Consider the following 20,678-nt stretch of genomic DNA (forward strand, 5'->3'; position numbering starts at 1 on the left):
GTCCCGCACTCTGACGGTGCTCAGGCTTGGTCAGTCCTGCTTCCTGGGAGTCCAGAGGATCTTCCCTCGAGCTCTTGGCCAGCTTAAAAGCAACACACAATTTGGTGTTCCTCTCCCTGGCATTTGGGTTTCCAGCAGCAACTCTGTGGAAGGTCAACCAGCTCTTAGAGAATGTCCAGGTGGCTTACTTTGAAGTACATTGGTCCCACCAACTCAAGGGGAGAAGTCGTCCTTGCAGGGGCTTCTCCGTCAATACGAATTTGGAGTTTCAGCACAGCAGCAGGGCTTCGCCGGGTGTTAGGAAAGATTTCCATTTATGTGTAATTTTCCCTCCAGTTGTGTACCCACCCAACTTTCTTGCTGCTGTTTAACACCATAGTCTGACTGGGCTTTCGCTCACTTTTTATGGGGAAACTGACTGCTACGGTCACCTTGTCTCTGCAGGGGCATTGTGGCACGGTTGCAGCCCTCCCTGGACTTGGCGCCCCGGGACCAGACTTATTCCCCAGCTCCTGTAGTGTGGACTGTGCTGGTTGCTGACACTGCCCCTGAGAGAATACGAGAGGCAGTGAGAATGCTGTGGTTGGACTGATTTCCCCTCAAACCCTTCTTCCCAGAATTAGGTGAGCGTGCGTCTACCCATTGTGTGGGAGCGAGGGGCCATCAGGCCCCTCGCGTCCTCTACTTCTCGGTAAAAAACTCGGACCAAGTGCCTCCAGTAGTGGGTTCGCCCTTTGCCCTTATGCAATGTTAACTTTGGTTGACTTTCGCGTAGATGGGACGACTAAGCAGGACACGGGGCATCCATTTTTGTACCCCCTTTCGACTCCATCTTGGTGACTAGGCCTCACTGCGATAGTACAAAAACACTTCTCTTCCCTTTTCTCGCAGCAGCAAGGCCAAGCGCGCAGGGCACAGGGCCCCAAACCCTCGTTCTCACTCTGACTGGAAAACTCTGCAGGCCCATTCTCACGCTGAAGTAGGAGATGCTTGTAACACATCGCTCTTCCTCTGACATCACTGTGCATGAGCTAAGCACATAGCTCGTCCATCTCCACAAATGTGTCGTTGCCCCTCCCGCACCCTTGCCAGTGGAAACTTACTGCCATTGTAACCCTGTGTCCCTGCAAGATATTCCTATCATGTGCCAGACCACTGACCATGCCATGATGCCCACCCAGCAGATCCCCAACTAACAGACCCCTGCTGCAGTATATCGTTGCCTACTACTAACAAATGCCACATACCAGAGATTCTTATGAGTACGGACCTTAACTTCAACTGGTGTATTATAGCGGCCAAGACCCTTAACCTAAGACTTGTATAATCCAATATTATTGATAGTATAGATATATGTGTGACTTTTATAGAGACATGTTAAACTACTGAAGGTCTTTCAACAATTATTATTTAGTGCATGCATTTTTTTGAGAATATATTATGTTAGCTTAGATAGTGACCACCCTGCCTCCCAGCGACCTGACCTTCACCCATGCGCAGCGTAGATGACTGACGTCAATCCTCCCGCCAACCAAACGACCAACCTGGATGAAGAGATGCCACCCCACCTGAGACATCGAGTGAACTGACCAATCCGGGACCAAGGTAGTATCCTATGTTAGTTGCGTCATTTACCTTATAAAATGGAATGTAATGATAACTTGTGCAGAGCACTCTCAGATATCTCATGAATACTATTCATTAGATAAACCTTGCCTTGAACTCTCGCAGCCTGCTCTCTTTGCCTTATTCCCCCATCAGGGGTGTATTTGTTTTATTCTTTTGCACGTCAAAGACGGGGAGGGCACCAACACCATATAGTGTCACCTATTTATTTATGAGGATGAGCACTCCGTCCTGCTTCTCAACTGCAGGGGCGCCTTTAATGGACCTACTTTCTTCACTGGTCCGTGTGCGTGGCAGCCCAGACCGGCTGTGGCGGATCCACTTCAAAAGGTAAGTGTTTAACAATTATTATTGTCCGTATCCTTTTGCAATGTCTTTTTTCCGTGATTATTGTCCATAATCCTTGTAATGTCTTTCCTTCTCCCCAGTAGGTGATGAAAGGCCCAGCAGAGTTGGGCGCGAGTCCAAATGGAGGCCAGATGAGTTTACGAGGTCCCCAGTAGAAGGTAAGTTGGGTTCTAAGGTCAAGTGCGAGGGATAAGTTGTGCGCAACCTTAGCGTAAAGTCTTTATGTTGTTTCTAACCTGGTTTGTCCTTTTCTCCTGCAGGGGTGGCCTGGCGACGTCTGACGAGAGGCAGCTACCCGAAGACCTGCCGGCAGTTGTTGGATGGATGGATGAATCTGCGAGGCTGCTGGGCGAGAGGAGATCCCACGTAGTTTAGACGCCCGGAACAGGTGAGGATGCGCCTCGACTGCGGTGACTGCTGGAATCAGGTAAGATGCGCTCCAGTCGATGGGATTGCTGGAATCAGGTAAGATGCGCGCTGGAGATGATGTTGCTAGAGTCAGGTAAGCTGCGCTTCAAGCGATGGTATTGCTGGAATCGGGTAAGAGCGCTTCAGGCGGCGGTGAGCGTTACACTGCTATAAGCAGACTAACACGAAGTGCTTGCATGCGGGGTGGGAGGGGGTGCAGGCTTAAACAGCTTGGTCTCAGCCACGCCCCCTTGGCTCTGCCTTGTGGCCCCACCTTGCCACTCCCAGAGGATGCTGCACGTGCAGCCCAATGTTTCCCCCTATGGCCATGCCCAACCTGGATGCACGTGGGGAACCTGCAAGGGAGGAAATAACACGTGCACCAGAAATAAAGTGTGCAGAGCACACTTTCTCATGAGCCTGGCACCAAAGGCGCCAGGACTGGGTCCACCTGGACCCTCTAGATGATGGAACTAGTGGTTCTTGCCCAGTGTCCATGACACTGACATGCCCTTAAGACAGTTAGTACTGGGAGACTATATTTCCATTAGTCCTTTCCAATGTTGCAACTTTTCTGCAACATGTAACAAGTGTACAATGCATCTTCCAGTACAGTACACTTGGGTCTCAGTCATTTCCAAAGGCCCTAGATACTCTCGAGGGATTTTATTAGGAGATGTGCAGATGTGTCACGGACAGGGCTGGTGGCAGCTTATCTTTTCATGTATGTTTAACCCTTTCCTGCCAGGTAAACCAGGATTACCACGGTTGGCACGAATAGGTGGCCTGCCTCCAAAATGGCCATGCCACAAGGTTTTGTCCTGTCCTTTGGCCATCTTGCCCCTTCGCCTTCCCCAGGTCAAGCCGACCTGGGTCAGTCCTTATTTGGGCATGCATTTTCCTGCGAAACGCCACGCTTTTGCAGGCTTCTGCATGCCTTGTGCGTGTGCCTCCAGGATGTGGGCTGGTGTCGTTCCCTAATACACATCCTGGGTGCCAGAGAATCTGGAGTGCTGTGAATGCCTGGGACCACTGTGGTCCATGATTGGTCCACGTATGGTATGCCTGTATGTGAGCAGATCTCCCATTGGGTCCTCTTCGTTTTGGCGCGGAGATTCTGGATAAGAGGCCCCCCCAAACATCCATACCAGGTCGATCTCTGGAGTTCTCACTGAACGAACGATAGGATCCAAGTATCCTGAAGCTAAGAAGCCGAGTCCCGGAACCGCTGGTGACCCGCTGGAAGATTTGGCACCCGGAGCCCACTGTCGTCCCGTGGGATCCCTCTGCATCTGGTCCTCCTAGAAGGTCTGCGAAGACGCCTAGACCCATTGGAATAGTGGGACCATCTATTCTCGGCACCTTCATCAAACCCTGCAAGTAAGCCTTCTCGGAAGTGTCATAAGGCCATCCAGTGGGCTGACCAGCTTACGCAGGACCTTTGCTCTGTCTCCGCTGCCGTTTCGAGGTGGCCCTCGAAACTTGGTATATTGCTAGCTCTGTGTTCACGGCACCCTCACAACGAATTTCGTACACTTGGCATTACCAGGTCTGCAGTGAGATGAGTGCGACCGAACCGGAGCATACGTAGTTACTGTGTCGCCCAGCCGTGGCGATGACTTTCACAGGTGCGCTGCATTTGTGCCCCTCTTGCCCCTAAAGCCGGCTGCAGTGAAACTGGCCTGATCCATCCACCAGGAGCAGAGAAATCACCACTGTCCAGTTTGGGAATTATCGCTGCATCTTTGTCGCTAAAAGCCACAGAGCCGCCAAATTGCTGCAGTTGAACCAGCAATCGAAGTGGACTCGATTGCCGAAGTTTGCTCTGGAGTGCGCCGGGGGTCGGTGAGTAATCGCAAACCCTAGCTGGTGGCCCCCAGCGCCTCCATCCATTTTTATGCATGAGTGGCCCCTGAGGGCTCCTCTCCTTTCCACTCTAGTGCGAACTAGCAAACCATTCCTAATTCTTGGAAACGACTCTGCCCTCAAGTGGAGACCCTCCTCGAATAGTGGGAACATAGTCATTGCCTCACCCACCTTCCTGAGTTGCTACAGACCCTTGAAGAGACCCCATTTTGCCCATTTGAACTACCGCGTGCGCTTGCTTTGCATGTACATTTGAGCATTAGGCTCCACTCTTAGGGATTGGACTGCCTCTTAGTTAGGAGTGTGTTGGATGCAGAAGGGACTAAAGACTATTTGCACTGCCAGTTTCCTTCCCCTTTTAGTTTGTGGACCCATTTCGTGCATTAACCCTTTTGACCCCATTGGTCTTGTATGTATGTATTTAGATATGTATTAACCCAACACAATCCTATTACTGTAATTTGATTCGTGTGTTGAAACTCAAAGGCCTTGAAATACATGTATATGTATTTTTAATACAAATCACTCCCAGTCAGGTGAAGATGTAAGCGTCCTTTACTCTGTGTGCTCATTGAAGTCTTTCAGTCACCTTCACCCCTCCTGAAACCTAGTCTTGACCGCCGCCAAGCTACCTTGATTGGTCTAGCTTGTCCAGAAGGTTACCCTGTTGCAAGAAACTAGGCTGGCCATCTGAACCTCTGCCCACCAGGTCAGAGTCCAGAAATCCATCTCAACACCGGGCAAACCAACAGTCCAGGAGTTGCAGCAGGCGTCTTCAAGTTTTTCTCCGGTTCCTTCGTCCAGTGGTCGACTGCCTTCCATGCTAAAAGTCTCGCCTTTTATTCAATCCTCTCCCATTCATTCCAGCCTAGCTGTCAGTCGCCCAGCGGGGTGGCTGTCCTTGCCCGACAGTCAGCCGGCCAATCACTACAGAGTGCATTATGGTCTCGAAGGAGACTAAGCACAGGGCGTTTCGGGCACGTCCCTCACTTCCTGCCCCCGCAAGACACTCTGAAGCCAGAGGCAGGCTTCACTCATGAATCCCACCAAAAGCAAAGCTAACTAAGGGACCAAACCTGGTTTGGCGCGCAGAGTAAAACTCAAGAAGGACCTTTCCACAAAGAACTGGTAACAAAAAATACCGGTGCCATTTTGACGAAAATGCCACCATTGGGTGCTTTACTGCAGCTGCGAACGCATCCCGCGATAAATGCCCATCACGGTAGTTAAAAGTAAACCACTGCAGGGGCGTGGCCAGCGCGCGGACGATGCGGACGTGAGCCGAGTGAGCTCCCGCAAGCGCCGAAATAATCCTGCATTTTCATCCTGATTCCTGGGGATTTCGTGTGGCATAAACACTGCGACCGAGCCCATAAAGCTGCGGGCTCGGATTGACAGAGGTGGTGGCACCTACCTGCCCAGACGACGGAGATAAATTCACATTTTGCCGAGGCCCGGCAGCGGAGCTATGCGACCAAGATGGCCGCCGGTGTCTGAGGACGGACTTCCTCCGACTGATTGAGAGGCCCGAGACGACCTGACACGGTGGGGCACGGGACAGAACGTGAGGCGGACGCCCGGGACCATCCTCGCTTCCTCCCCCGCGGAATCTGAGACTGTTCACCGGCTGAGCCCCGCTGATGCCCGGACAGATCCGATCCGCTAGAGAAGTGGGGGGAGAAATAGCGGCCCTCCTGAGGTCCCAGTGGTGTGCGGCTCCTACCCCCTGATTCGTATCCACTTTGGGACACCACGCCGCGACTACAACCGCATCGAACCTTGCCAACAGGGTGCCCGCTGAGGACTGTACCGTACCAGCGGAAGGGGGACCACCACCTGCTTGGGTGAACAGCTAGAAGCGCCGGAGGTCCGCGCGTATTGTGAAGGCCCACCAAAGGGCGCTGGGCCTCAAAGTACTCTCGCCAAATAAGCCCCAGGCCCTAGTGGAGGAGGCTTTTGGAAGAACTCACACCCCCCCACTTGACTCGCTGCACGGCCACGATCCCACACATCTGGGGGGTACGACCACTCCAACGGCGTACATACAATAATTCCCGCCCCATCGTAGCAGACACTCCACAACTCCCGAAAATATCGGGAAGGACAGACAGAAGAAATCATCTACACAGAGCAACATGGACCAGTTTGCCGTCGCTACTACCCCGGCCCCGGCGGACCCAGCAGCACGACCAAACTCCCCCATGGGAGATGACTCCCTCTCCTTACGGGACGTAATGGCGGCCATCGCCAACTCTCGCTCCTCCATGGAGACCAAAATAGACAGTATGGCGGCGGATGTCTCCTTCCTACGCCACGATCTGCAGAAGTTGACTTCCAGAACAGGAGAGGTGGAACACCGCATCTCCGAAGCGGAGGACAACATCGGCGGGATCGTCAGCTGTCCCAAGCCTTAAACCGCCTGAAAGCCCTGGAATCTAGAGTGGATGATGGGGAGGGAAGGTCCCGCCGCAACAACTTTCGCATCCTGAGCCTGCCGGAGGGGGAAGAGGGACAATGCACGGAATTGTTCCTGGAACAGTGGCTCGTGGACATCTTCGAGCCCCAATCCTTCTCAAAATTCTTTTCGGTGGAGAGGGCTCATAGAATACCTTTGGGCAAACCACTCCCGGGCGCTGCGCCCCGGACTATCATTGCTCGCTTGCTTAACTACCGCGACAGGGATGCCCTTCTGCAACTGTCACGCTCGCAAGGGACGATCACACAACGGCTCCCGAATCGCCTTCTTCCCGGACTATACCCGAGAAGTGCAGAGGGCACGGCAATCCTTTGAACCACTCAAGAAACAACTTGCTCAGATGAATGTGAAATACGGCCTGCTCTTCCCGGCCCAACTTAAGATCTATCATAAAGGTACTACTGTCCACTTCAACGACCCACAAGAGGCCTGGAAGTGGGCAGAGGCTCACATAGAGGGCAATTGGACTGCAAGACCAAGGAGACCGAGAGGACGACCCCAACCCGGACCTAGGCGGGCCTCCCCGAGGAGACGCCCAGAACGGGGGGGGACAGGAGATCCTGGAGCCAGCGGCACAACAAGAAGAGGAATGAATTAACTATAGTCCCCTACTAGGACCTTAGAACACTGCTGGGACACACGAGTGTGCACCGCCCGCACCTCCGATATCAACGCGCAATCTACCCACCACGGAAGAAGTCGACAATGGGGGCAAGGTGGGAACTCTGGGGAAAGGTCTGAATTCTCACCTGGTCAGACCTCTTTCCCCCCCCCCCCCCTCCCTTAAGTTGAAGGATCAGCATGTTTGGGCGACAGGTACTTCGTGTTGGGGTGGAGTATGGGGTTGGGGGTGTGTTGGGAAAGTTCAAAACTTTGTTGGTTACTTCAGGACTGCCACTTGCTCATGGACCGAACTAATCATTGTCCCTTGTTAGGGACGTCTTGCACTATTCCACAAGGCAACCCTGCTTCCTTAGTACAGGCGAGAAGTACACCGCCATCTCTTATGGATCGCTATACCCTGAAAATCCCCATCATACGTAGTAAATACCCTCTATACAAACTCACACATCCCTCATGCAGCACACTAAATCCTTGAAACTCCTCACTTGGAATGTGAATGGGATGGGGTCAGAAATCAAACGGCGCCTTATCATGCAATTCCTAAATAGACATTCCCCTGATGTGGCCCTCCTGACGGAACCCACTTGGCTGGGGTAAACTGCTTTTTTCCAGAGAACCAACTATCGCCTTGCCTTTCATGCGGGGTACACAATGGGCTCCAGGGGCACCCTCATTCTGATACACAAACGTATACCATTTATTCAACATACCGTAGAACAAGATCCCAGGGGCCGATACGTGTTCATCCTGAGAATGATCTGGGGTCAAAAGGTGGCAATTGCCTCGATTTATTCTCCACCGGGTCTGGGACAGGAATTACTGGATGACCTCACCACCCTTATAGGGAAACATCACCCTGACACATACATCCTAGGGGGGGATTTCAACGACACCATGAACAACACTGACCGTTCCCACCTCCGTAATCGTAACCCAGATACCCCTACCAGATTAGCCAACTTTACATCTGCTCTTCGGCTCCAGGATGTGTGGAGGAAGCTACACCCCGATGTTAGGGAATATTCGTTCCACTCTGGTGCCCACGGTTCTATGTCCAGACTGGATTATTTTCTTCTATCACACACCGACCTCTACAGGGCAATATCCGCAGAACTGCTCCCTCGGGGCATCTCGGACCACTCACCGCTTTCGATGGAAATATGTATGCAGGGCGCCCTCCCCCCCAGAACGTGGAGACTTAATAGCTACTACCTAGGGTTCCCAGAGCTGATAGATCGCCTAGAGGAAATATCCGCCGAATACTTCGAAATTAATGAAGAATCGGTAGACAACCCCGTGACAGTATGGGAGGCATATAAAACAGTGCTCAGGGGTGAAATCCTCTCCTGGACGACACATAAAAGGAACACCCAGCTCCAAAAGATACTAGAGGCCGAGAAGGAAGTGAGCGACTGGGAGGCTAAACATATTTCCAATCCCACGTCTGAAACCCATCGTTCCCTCCAACGCGCCCAAGAGCGCCTTCGGAACAGAGCGATGGATGACGCTAAGCAGGCCCACTGGCAGGCTAAAGCGAGTATACGAACTAGGGGACAAAGCGGGCAAAATGCTCGCCTGGCTGCAGAAAAGAGACGAAGGACAACGCCATGTCCGGGAAATAGTCACACCACAGGGCGACAGCTATCACTCAAACGCTGAGATTGCTGAGGCCTTCTCGATGTTCTATGCAGACTTGTACCGAGCCCCAGCCTCTCCACTAGACCCCTCCCTCTTAGACGGGCTATCGTTGCCGACGCTCTCCGTGCAGCAGAGGGAACATTTGGACTCCACCTTATCAGAGGCCGAGATTTCAGAGGCGCTATCTCAGCTCCAGCCGGGGAAGACACCGGGCCCAAACGGATTCCCCGTTGAAACCTGGCAAAAGGTAGGAGCAGACAAAATGGCGGCCCCCCTGCACAGAATGTTTCTTGCCGCCCGGGAACAAGGGACTCTCCCACCAGACCTGTGTAAGGCGACCATCGTGGTCATACCCAAACCTGACAAACCTCCACACAAATGTGCTTCCTATAGACCTATATCATTGATTAATGGAGAGGCCAAGGTCCTCGCAAAGCTCCTAGCGAACCGATTACAACTGGTTGCATCCACCTTGATTCACCCGGACCAATGTGGATTTATGCCCCACAAATCAACCCGGATGAATCTACACCGTCTCCAACTGGCAATGGAGAGATCTCCGATTATAATCGGACCTTTGGCCCTGCTGGCAATCGATTTCGAAAAAGCATTTGATTCAATTCGATGGGACAGCCTTTGGGAGATCATGCGCCGTATGGGATTCGGAGAAGTCTTTTTGGGATGGGTACAATTACTCTATACTAACATCCAGGCGGAGGTAAAAGTAAATGGATGGTCCTCTCGATCCTTCCCTTTGGGCCGAGGTACGCGGCAAGGATGCCCGCTCTCCCCCCTTTTGTTTGCCCTTGCAATCGAACCACTTGCTATTTGGCTTCGCCAAAATACTGCCTGGACGGGGTTTAGCTGGCCAGAGGGCTATGATGACCGTACATCTCTCTACGCAGACGATCTCCTTATATACCTGGGAGACCCGCCTCGATCCTGCCCCATCGTAACACAGCTGCTCGTCCGCTTTGGTAAATTTTGCGGACTCAGAATCAACTGGGATAAATCAGTTTTCTTCCCTGTAAAGGGCGGAGAGCAGGCCATCCCCCAGGAGTGCCCGTACCGTGTTGAACGACAAGGCTTTCGATACCTGGGAATCTGGATATCCGGGGACTTGACAAGTTATGTAGAACACAATCTCCGACCGATCACAGACCGGTTCATTATCGATGTCCAACACTGGAAACTTCTCCCCCTGACCCTTATGGGTAGAGCGGCACTCTTTAAAATGATGACCCTTCCCAGATTCCTTTACATCCTTCAGAATGCCCCACACAGAATCCCAGATTCAGAGTTTCACCTAGTAGAGACACTTCTTAGGGACCTTATATGGGGGGGAGGGGGGGGGGAGGTCAACCACGAATAGCGTTAACCACTCTCCAGAGATCGATCTGGGAGGGGGGAGTGGGAGTCCCCCCCTTTCTATAACATGAGATGTGATATCCAACTCCTTCCCATTCCAATTCTGAAACCCTTCCTAGAGCATGAGATGTGATATCTCAATGTTTAATAAAAAACCTGAGACCCTTCCTATAGCAAGAGATGTGATATCCAAATCCTTCCCATTCCAATCCTGAGATCCTTCCTATAACATGAGATGTGATATCCAATTCCTTCCCATTCCAAACCTGAGATCCTTCCTATTGGATGAGATGTGATATCCAATACCTTCCCATTCCAATCCTGAGACCCTTCCTATACCATGAGATGTGATATCTCAATGCTTCTAATACCAAACCTGGGACCCGTCCTATAACATGAGATATGATGTCCAAATCCTTCCCCTTCCAAACCTGAGACCCTTCCTTTAGCATGAGATGTGATATCCAAATCCTTCCCAATCCAATCCTGAAACCCTTCCTATAGCATGAGATGTGATATCTCAATGTTTCTAATACAAAAACCTGAGACCCTTCCTATAGCAAGAGATGTGATATCCAAATACTTTCCATTCCAATCCTGAGACCCTTTCTATAACATGAGATGTGATATCCAATTCCTTCCCATTCCAAACCTGAGACCCTTCCTATTGGATGAGATGTGATATCCAACTCCTTCCCATTCCAATCCTGAGACCCTTCCTATAGCATGAGATGTGATATCTCAATGTTTCTAATAAAAAACCTGAGACCCTTCCTATAGCAAGAGATGTGATATCCAAATCCTTCACATTCCAATCCTGAGACCCTTTCTATAACATGAGATGTGATATCCAAATCCTTCCCATTCCAATTCTGAAACCCTTCCTATAGCATGAGATGTGATATCTCAATGTTTCTAATAAAAAACCTGAGACCCTTCCTATAGCAAGAGATGTGATATCCAAATCCTTCCCATTCCAATCCTGAGATCCTTCCTATTGGATGAGATGTGATATCCAATTCCTTCCCATTCCAATCCTGAGACCCTTCCTATACCATGAGATGTGATATCTCAATGCTTCTAATACCAAACCTGGGACCCGTCCTATAACATGAGATATGATGTCCAAATCCTTCCCCTTCCAAACCTGAGACCCTTCATTTAGCATGAGATGTGATATCCAAATCCTTCCCATTCCAATACTGAAACCCTTCCTATAGCATGAGATGTGATATCTCAATGTTTCTAATAAAAAACCTGAGACCCATCCTATAGCAAGAGATGTGATATCCAAATCCTTCCCATTCCAATCCGGAGACCCTCTCAAACAAAAACAAATACCTTGTTAAACAAAAACAAATACCTTGTTAACTTTAAATGCTCCTCCAAACTTACTACTGGGCATCACAACTGGCTGTGGTTAATGATCTTCTTCACGGAAATCGAGACCTACCTCACATACGCGCTGAGATAGCTACTATACAAAATGCAGACCCGCTGACCATCCTCTATCAACCCCTTCCGAGAACCCCCCCACCCACAACTACAACACACTTCACTATGGTCTGGAGACAAGCACACCGGTTCATTGGGTGGGACAATAAAGTTACCATCGCACAACCTCTCTGGCAGAATAATAACCTAGCTGCATCCTGTGAACTTGAGCCATGGCCCAACTGGGTGAAAGCAGGGGTCACGAGAGTGGGGGATATGCTCACAGATGGGAAACTGACCTCATTTGAAGATTTGCAGTCACATTTCCAGATCCCAAATACGGAACGGTATCATTACATACAACTAGCCCACGCTTTAAGAACCCACTTAACAGCAGACACAAGGGTACCGGACTACACCCCCATAGAGCGCAACATCCTACCAGCGTATATTCCCACCAAATGCACTTCCATTTTATACAATGCCATATCCTCCTTTGCCACCCCCGAACTGAACGAGCTCAAGGCGAAATGGGAAGCAGATGTGGGGGAAATAGATCCGGAGGACTGGATACAAGACCTCATGCATCCTCGAGAAATTGCTATCTCCTCTAGGCTCCGACTGGTGCAGTTGAAAATACTGCACCGGGTATATTACCCTAGGACGCGACTATACGGCTGGAAAAGGGCCCCAAACCCAAATTGTCTCCGATGCGGGGAGGAGGAGGGAACCTTCTTTCACATCTTGTGGGCATGTCCCCGGATACAAACCTTTTGGAATGCATGCTGTGGGGAACTCTTCAGGGTCCTGGCCCGGACATACCACTGGACCCAAAGGCCCTACTCCTGGGAGGAGTACCTAATGAAATCGAGGCTAACAAGTGGGAGAGATTGCTCCTACACACGGCAACAGGGCTGATCAAGCGTAATATAGCGCAGAAATGGGGAGCCCCTGACTCCCCGACAATGGATCAAAGGAAACTGGATATGGACGTGTGCACCATGATGGAGCATAGGATCTATTCTGCAAGGGGCTGTCCCAACAAAGCCTCGAAAATTTGGGATGGATGGGAAGAAGCGATCTAAGACTCCCTCCTGCATGCTGGGGAGCGTGCAATGGGTACTATGTACTACACGCCAATATATGTACTAAGGAAGACTCTTGACCACAGCTGATGTGTACTGCCTTTGTTGATTGAGACGGACCACGATAGTCCTGATGTTGATTTGTTTTTGTTCTTTGTGATTGTTGCAATACAATAATAATAATAAAATACTTTATTAAAAAAAAAAAAAAAGTAAACCACTGCCGCCAGCCTTCCAGTAAGGAAAGGGTAACAAAAATGTTACATGAGAAGCTAGACAAGGTAACCCCTCCAGCAACCTATTGTAAGTTAGTGTGTGCTGGGTCTAGAAAGTTACAAATGTAATTAAAGTCAATTTCACTTTACTGCTTTGGGAAACGTTAGTTTATCCCAGAGAAGGTATTTAAACCATTGGGAGATCTGGGAGACTTACCTGTACCCCTGCACTGAAGGTGCAGTGCGACACAATGTAAACGATGATGCCTATTGAGTTTGTCAAGCTCTATAACCAAAAGAAACACAAAGTTCAGAAATCACATTAAAATGCATGAGAGTGTGGGGGAAAAAGGGTCTCTCTCCAGGTAAAAAAAAAAAATCAAGCCCTCAAAATCCAGCAAAGTTGCTGGGGGTCTAAGGTGGAGAGAATTGGCGCATTTCTGAGGATTCTCCCCAACAGGTCAAACCTATGCAATCTCTCGTCCTCCTTAACAGGATGAGGTGGCGGATACAAAGAAGGTAAAACTATTTTCTGCCGTACGTGAAAATCAAATGATTTGGGGCAAGAATTATGGCTTAACCCTAAGAACAACCTTATCCTTATGGAAGATATTAAATGGTGGCTTGGATGAAAGTGCCAGCAATTCTCTCTACGAGCTGAAGTTAGAGCTACCAAGAGAATGGTTTTAAAACTTAACCTTAATGGACATGAGTGTAAAGGTTCAAAGGGTGCACACATTAGAAATGTTAGTACCAGATTAAGGTCCCAAATTGGAACCTGAAAAGGAGATGGGGGAAACACATTGGTGAGTCCCTTTAGAAATTGTGTCACCAGTGAAATCTTGAAATATGAACATACTTCAGACGAGCGCTTAAAGAGGACATTGCTGATACATAGCCCTTAATAGTTCCAAACTGGAGCCCCAGATTGGCTAAGCATTGTAGAAAAGATAACACTTCAAGAGTTTTACACAGAAAGGGTCTACATTCTTGTCTCGGCACTAGTTACAGAATTTGTTCCAAAAGCAACGGTACAAAGACTTTGTTGATGGTCTTCTGGCTGAAAGCAAAAATCTCCATTACGTCCTCTGGGAGGTCCCAATCCTTATATCTCAGCCTCTCGGAAACCATGCGTGAAGGCTGAGTGTCTTGACCTCTGGATGGAGAACCCGACCCTCCTCTGGCGAGAGACAGTCCTTTCTTAGTGGAATACATACTGGAGGGCAGATGGACATGTCCAGAAGGTCCAGGTACCACGTCCTCCTGGCCCAATCCGGGACAACTAGGATCATGCGTTTCCTGAATGTTCTCAACCTACTGATCCACATGAGGAATGACTGGGACTGGAGTAAACACGTACAGGAGTGTAAACTCCCAGTCCACTACGAATGCGTCTCCTAGAACTCCTCTTGGAGGAAATTCCCTGGAGCAGTGCAGTTCGCACTTCCAGTTGACACTGGTCGCCAACAGATCCACTTAAGAAGGGTGAAGATCTCTTGAATGACTTCCTGATCTAGTTCACACTCGTGGAGACTGTGCTCTGCTTGTTCAGGGTGTCTGCTGCCGTGTTCTCTTCTCTGGCTAGGTGAACTGACAACAGCGAGATTCCTTCTTAAATTGCCCACTACCAGAGCTGCATTACCTCTCTGCACAGTGCTAGTGACCCTATACCTCCTCTCCTGTTGAGGTAGTACATAGCCACTGTTTTTTCCATCATCCGGACATTCTTTCCGCGCACAGAGGGCAGAAAGGCCATCACCGCTAGTCTGATTGCGATCAGCTCCAAAAGATTGATAAGTAGTTTGGACTCTGATGGAGACCAACCACCACTGACTGTCAGATCATTGGTGTGGGCTCCCCACCCCATGAGTGAGGTGACCGCCACTACTGTTATCTCCAGCCTTTGTTGCCAAAAGGGGTCTCCCTTCAGAATGTGGTCCTTGCAGGTCCACTACCCAAGATCCTGTGCGACCCTGCTTGGAACCTGAAGTAGGCACGACATCTTTCCTGATAACTGGGACCATTGAGTTCTGAGGGCCCACTGAAGGGATCTCCATTCTCAGCCCGCCACCGGGACCAGAAGAATGCATGATGCAATGAGGCCGAACAACCTCAATAAGTCAAAGGCTGGGAGACGCTGGGCAAGTTTTACATTTGGAGACCATCTGTAGAATGTCTTGAGCCCACACCTCAGGTGGCAAGCCCTTTCCAATGATGTATCCAGTACAGCTCTGATCAACTGGAGCTTTTGAGATGGTGTCATATGGGACGTGTTGTAATTGAGAGAGAATCCCAGTCTGAATCAAGTGGCAGGTGATGTTGAGATGATCCCGACTTGTTTGGGAGAATTCGCCCTGATCAGCCAATCGTACGGATATGGGTAGATGTGAATCCCGCCCTCTCCTGAGACTTGCTACCACCACTGCCATCAGTTTGGTGAAAAGCCTTGGGCGGAGGTTAGCCCGAATGGTAGAACTCGAAATTGATGAGAACCGCCAACCTCAGGCATTTTCTGTGCTTGAGATGGATTGGCACATGAAAATAAGCACCCTGAAGGTCCAATGACACCACCCAATAATGAAGTTGGAGGCCCTGAAGGATCCGAGTAAGTATAACCATCTTGAACTTGTCCTTTCAGAGGAACTTGTTAAATTATCTGAAGTTCAAGATGTGTTTCAGACCTCTGTCCTTTATGGTTATTAGGAAATATGGAGCATACCATCCCTTGTTCCTCTCTGCTACAGGCACCGTCTCTATAGCTCCTTTCTCTAGAAGGGTTAAAATTTCCTGCACAAGGAGCCGATCTGGAATCCTCAGAGTGGCTACCTAGTGGATTGCTCAGAGGTCTCTATATGAATGGAAGGCAGTACCCATGAGCTATGGTTTCCAATAGCTAAGCATCCCAAGTAATGTCTCGCCATTCTTCTAGACAGCCTGCCCTCCACCAGTGAACTGTGGCTAAAAACCTCAAAGGTGTTGAGATGGCTGATGCAGTGGCAGATGTTAAAGATGCGCCTGCTTGAGCTGGCTTCGCACCTCTCCCTTGTCCACCACGAGGGAACTTTCTTTGGCCTCTTTGACCAGCCATTCCTCTCGCTCTTCCAACTGACTAGTAGCAAAAAGTTCAACCCCTCAAAGTCTGCCCACTAGGGCGAAAAGGCTGAGGCTGCCTAATTGCGGCAGCCAACGATTTGGCTGTTTCCTTTGAGGTCTGCAACTTCTCAAGGCTCTCGTCGGCCTTGTTGCCAGAAAGGTGAGACACGTCAAAGGGCATGTTAAGTCTGGATTGCACATCCGGTGCAATACCAGACTTCCTCAACCATGCAAATCTGTGTAGAACGGTGCTAGTGGCCATGGCGCTGCTGATGCCGTCAGCAGAATCCAGACCTGACTGAAGAGTCACACATGGCTTCTTTGCTGTCTCCAATTATGGCCAAGAATCCGTTTTTCTTCCCCCCCCCCTCGGGAATGTGCTTGGCCGCCATGGAAATACAGTGCCATAGAGTGAATGAAAATTTTCCAAGGGCACATGTGGAGTTTGCTGATTTGAGCCCCATACTCTGTGTAGAAAATACCTTCCTTACCCATCCATCTACTCTTTTGTCGTCCCTATCTGGGGGCATGATAGAGTAAGCTGCTTGCCTAGAAGTTGCGGTAGCTGTCTGTTCACCAGACTATCTGGAGTGGGGAGTTTAGACAGGTAGTCTGGGTCATTACACTGGAAGGGCAGCATTTTCTGGTAAGATGTTTATTGACAGCCGGATTGGTTTCTGGCGTCTCACAATTTGCTGCCACCCTTTTTTGGAGTGCAATATGGAAAGGCATTATAGGATCCACCTGTGGACCCTTATCCAGGATGTCCATCAGATCATCCTGCTCAAATGGTAACAGAGGCTTACTCCACCCCAATTATTCCATCACCTTAGACATTACCTGCCTATGTGACGCATCAGCATATTCACCAGCCTCTGGCCTTCCAAAATCTAGCTCAGGTAAGGTGTCCACACCACTGGCTGTCTGTAGATCATCATAAAGGTCTTCCAACCTTGATTCCTCAGGAAATAAACTTTCAGGCACATTTGGTGTGCCAAATTGGAAACCAAAGGGTGCATCGTTGTCTGGGACTTCAATTATTTTTTCCTTGGTAAATAAAGGAACTTACGTTTTTTCAGGCATCAAGGGTTTGACAAAGTGTGGTTTCGACACTGGAGGTGTCAGCAAAACCCTTTTCATTGGCGCCATAGGAGGTTTAGATGGGGCGCTCGACAGAAGGTACAGCCAATGTCGAGGGCGCAGCTGATGTCGAGGGCACAGCTGGCATTGATGGTGCAGCTGGCCTCGATGCTGTTGGCGTCGACGGTGACGCCGATGTCGAGGGTTTGAAGGCGCAGCAGGCGTCGACCTCGACTTACACTCATGTTTTTGGCTCGACTGATCCGTTGATTAATTTTCATGGCATCAAGGCCTTAAAGCTCTCAACGAGGATCAGGCCTTCATCCCGGGCTCGAGGGTACGCAGGATTTGGGTCGAGCCTTTCCCTTACCGGCTTCTTTGGAAGGCTCGGTAGGAGCATGGCTTGCCGTGAGTTTCTGCGTTTGAAATATTTTCAGAATTTCTGCTCTAAATGCTTCCCATTTGGGAGGTGTGGATTTTTTTTTAGGACAAGATACCCTCTCAGGGGAGGTGTCCGGCGATTAAGTCAAAGAAGGCAACCTATGGTGCCTCTTTTTGGACTTCCTCGATGAGAAGTTGGGGGCGGGGGGAGTGGGGTCATAAGATCCGCTCCTCGATCTTTTAACTTTCTTCCTATGGGGAGAGTTGCCTCTCGACTAGTCTGTCGAAGCTTTTTTGGTCGGGGTAGATTTTTTGGAGCTTTGACCTACCACCAATCCCCCCTTTCCCTCCTTCAGGGACTTTCCGGTCATCGACCGGCACTTGGAGTAGGTCGAGGTCTTACGCTCCACCCCGAGAAACCATAGACACATACGGTGAGGATCGGTCAAGAACACTTTCGAGTCAACACCTAGACACTTCTTGAACCCGGTCTTCGGGGTAGTCTCGTGAACGAAGACATGCTTGTGTATGAAGTAATGAAGCGCACCGTATTTCTCGAAGCGATTGCATTCGTGGAAAAACAGAACTGAAGCCAATGGGCACTGCACGTGCTATATATGTCTTCGATGACATCCTCGAGACGGAAAGCTTTGAGGGACATCGAGTCGACTGCATCTACGCACAGTAACCTCTGCCATAAGAAAAGATTTGAAGCAGCTGAAGCTGGATATCGAATATCAAAGATTAGGAATACGTGGGAGGACAAAATCCATTTGAAATGGTTTTATGAAGCCCTCAGTTGGACTTAAAACTGTCCCCAACATTGTCCATGTTACCTACCTTTAGGTTTGACTTCCCTTTGTCAGTTATGCTAGCCTACCTTTTGGGTTAGTGGTTGTACTGTCCTCAAAGGGTAGTACAAAAACTGCCTTACAACAAACTTGCCATGAAAATTGAACAAAACAAAAAGGAATGTTGGTGATCCACTTACAGTTTCTGAGGAACTGGTATCACTGGAATTGCTGCTGCTACTGCTTTTTGCCGCTTTTTTATTTGACCCAGATTTGACTGTAGAAGACTTGCTGCATACTGCTGATACAAGAATGTGAATGTAGAAGAAAAGTTAATTACATTCAAGCAATAGCAACAGATAATCGTTAAATAGCCAATGGTTACTGGAACTCCCAAGAGGCTGTCAGATTTAAACTAGGGCATGGAATATATGGAAGCATTTCTAATTTAGTTAACTAGGGTTTGGCCATTTCAAGCGCTTAATATAAGGCTTCAAAATGGTGACTAGTTTACTACACGGAATTCCAACATGGGCCTTACACAGCATCTCCAGGGATTATCCCGCTATATAGTAAGTATAGATGTTACAGTCCTTTGTTTTCTATTGGATTACACTATATGGAAAACAAATCCCACTTTATATCACCCATAGGATTCAGCACTCACTTTGGAAAAGAATCGTTAAATTTAGAAGAACAGGTTAGAGGACTCAAGGGCATTAAGGTCCAAGAGAGTATTTGAGTGTTTTATACTCAAAACTTCATAAGGCAGTGGATCATTTGGGACCGAATGAGGACACCATACATTGGCTCACCCTTCTTGATACATTAGATGTGCGGTTGCCATACACAGGCATAGATATTTGATAGCAGCCTTTTAACTCTTTCAGAGCAAGAAAATTAGTTATCAATCAATATCTAACACAAAGTTTAGAACCATCTTCAAGTCTTCGCTTGTAGTAGCCATTCCAAATATTCCTTGGTGCCTACATTGTTTATATATTCTTTATTTAATTCATTTGTAAAGTGCAGAACACTGGCCCTGAGGCGTGGAGGTGCTGGGACTGTTATGGAGAATTCTCATTTCTGTGCCAATTACCTTCTACCTTAAAGACCACCCCCCCTTCTTTTGATGGATTTTAGGACTTAATTTATATCCTGGAGTGAGCGAGACTCTTTTCTCACTCCAAGTATTTTTATCGGATTGGACTCTCTCTTGATTTTGGAGTCTGAAACTCCATAGGCATCATCTTTTTGCATTGTGACACACAGCAACTTTAGTGCAGTGTCACAGAAAAGTCCTTTGGATTTCTCTTAAGGTTTAAATACCTTCTCTTGAATAAAGTACTGTTTTTAAGAGTAGTAAAGTGAAATTGACCTTAATAACCTTTTTCCTCGCTGTAGACCGAGCACACACCATATTATAGGGAGTGCGGGTGAGGTTACTTAGTGGCCCCTTTGTCTACTTGCTCATTTAACATTTATATTTTACCCTCACTACAATTAATGGCTGGTGGCAGTGGTTACATTTTCCTACCAATGTGCGTTGTTACAGCAGGCTGATTCCTCAGCTGCAGTATTGCACCCATTGGTGGCCATTTTGTAAAAATGGCCCTGGTCTTTTTTCGACCTTTCTTGCTTGTGAGGTTCTTCTTGGGTTTTACTCTGCGCGCCAAACCGGTTAGGGTCGTTTGGTCTTTGGCAGGATTCACAGGTGAAGCCCTCCTCTGGCTCCAGCGTGTCTGGCAGGGCAGGAAGCGAGGGAGGTTCCCAAAACTCCCTGGGCTTAGTCTCCTTGGTTACAGGAATGCACCCAAAGGTGATTGGCTGGCGCCCAGAGGGAGGAGGAGAGAGAGACAGAGACACAGAGAGACACAGAGTGTTTACTACTTACAATCTTGCCTAACAGGGATAAAACTTACAACAATAAACAAGCAAATGGTCAATTCAGGAGGGAAAGAATATCGAGAGAAATCTAGGAAAACAGCAGTCTTCAGCTTACGCTTGAATATGGCAAGCGAGGGAATTGCTCTCAAATCCAATGTAAGAGCGTTCCAAATCAGAGGGGCTGCATGGGGAAATTATCTCTGGGCCACATTATAGGCGGGTCCTAGGCATCTCCAAAAGGCAGGTATTGTTAGACCTCAAAGCTCTATGGGCTGGCAACAGCATGAGGCAATTGTTCAGATACCTAGGCACCTGTCCATAAAAACACTTATGACTAACACATTGTACGCAAAAGGTG

The 20,678-nt window shown here is 49.0% G+C and overlaps 1 protein-coding gene across 6 annotated transcripts in view; it reads right to left on the reverse strand.

Moving 5' to 3' along the window:
- The window catches only part of NOLC1 (nucleolar and coiled-body phosphoprotein 1), an 869,511-nt gene that overhangs the window by 422,417 nt on the left and 426,416 nt on the right, over window positions 1-20,678 (reverse strand). For 3 of the 6 annotated variants that reach the window (XM_069610644.1, XM_069610645.1, XM_069610648.1), the window contains one exon: window positions 18,634-18,731. In XM_069610644.1, the coding sequence (XP_069466745.1) occupies window positions 18,634-18,731 (98 nt within the window). Of the gene's footprint in view, window positions 1-18,633; window positions 18,735-20,678 lie in introns of all 6 variants that reach the window. The other 3 variants (XM_069610643.1, XM_069610646.1, XM_069610647.1) reach the window with 1 other exon arrangement.

Source organism: Ambystoma mexicanum, chromosome 8 (assembly GCF_040938575.1).
Source record: "Ambystoma mexicanum isolate Mex_15411 chromosome 8, UKY_AmexF1_1, whole genome shotgun sequence".
NCBI lineage: Eukaryota > Metazoa > Chordata > Amphibia > Caudata > Ambystomatidae > Ambystoma > Ambystoma mexicanum.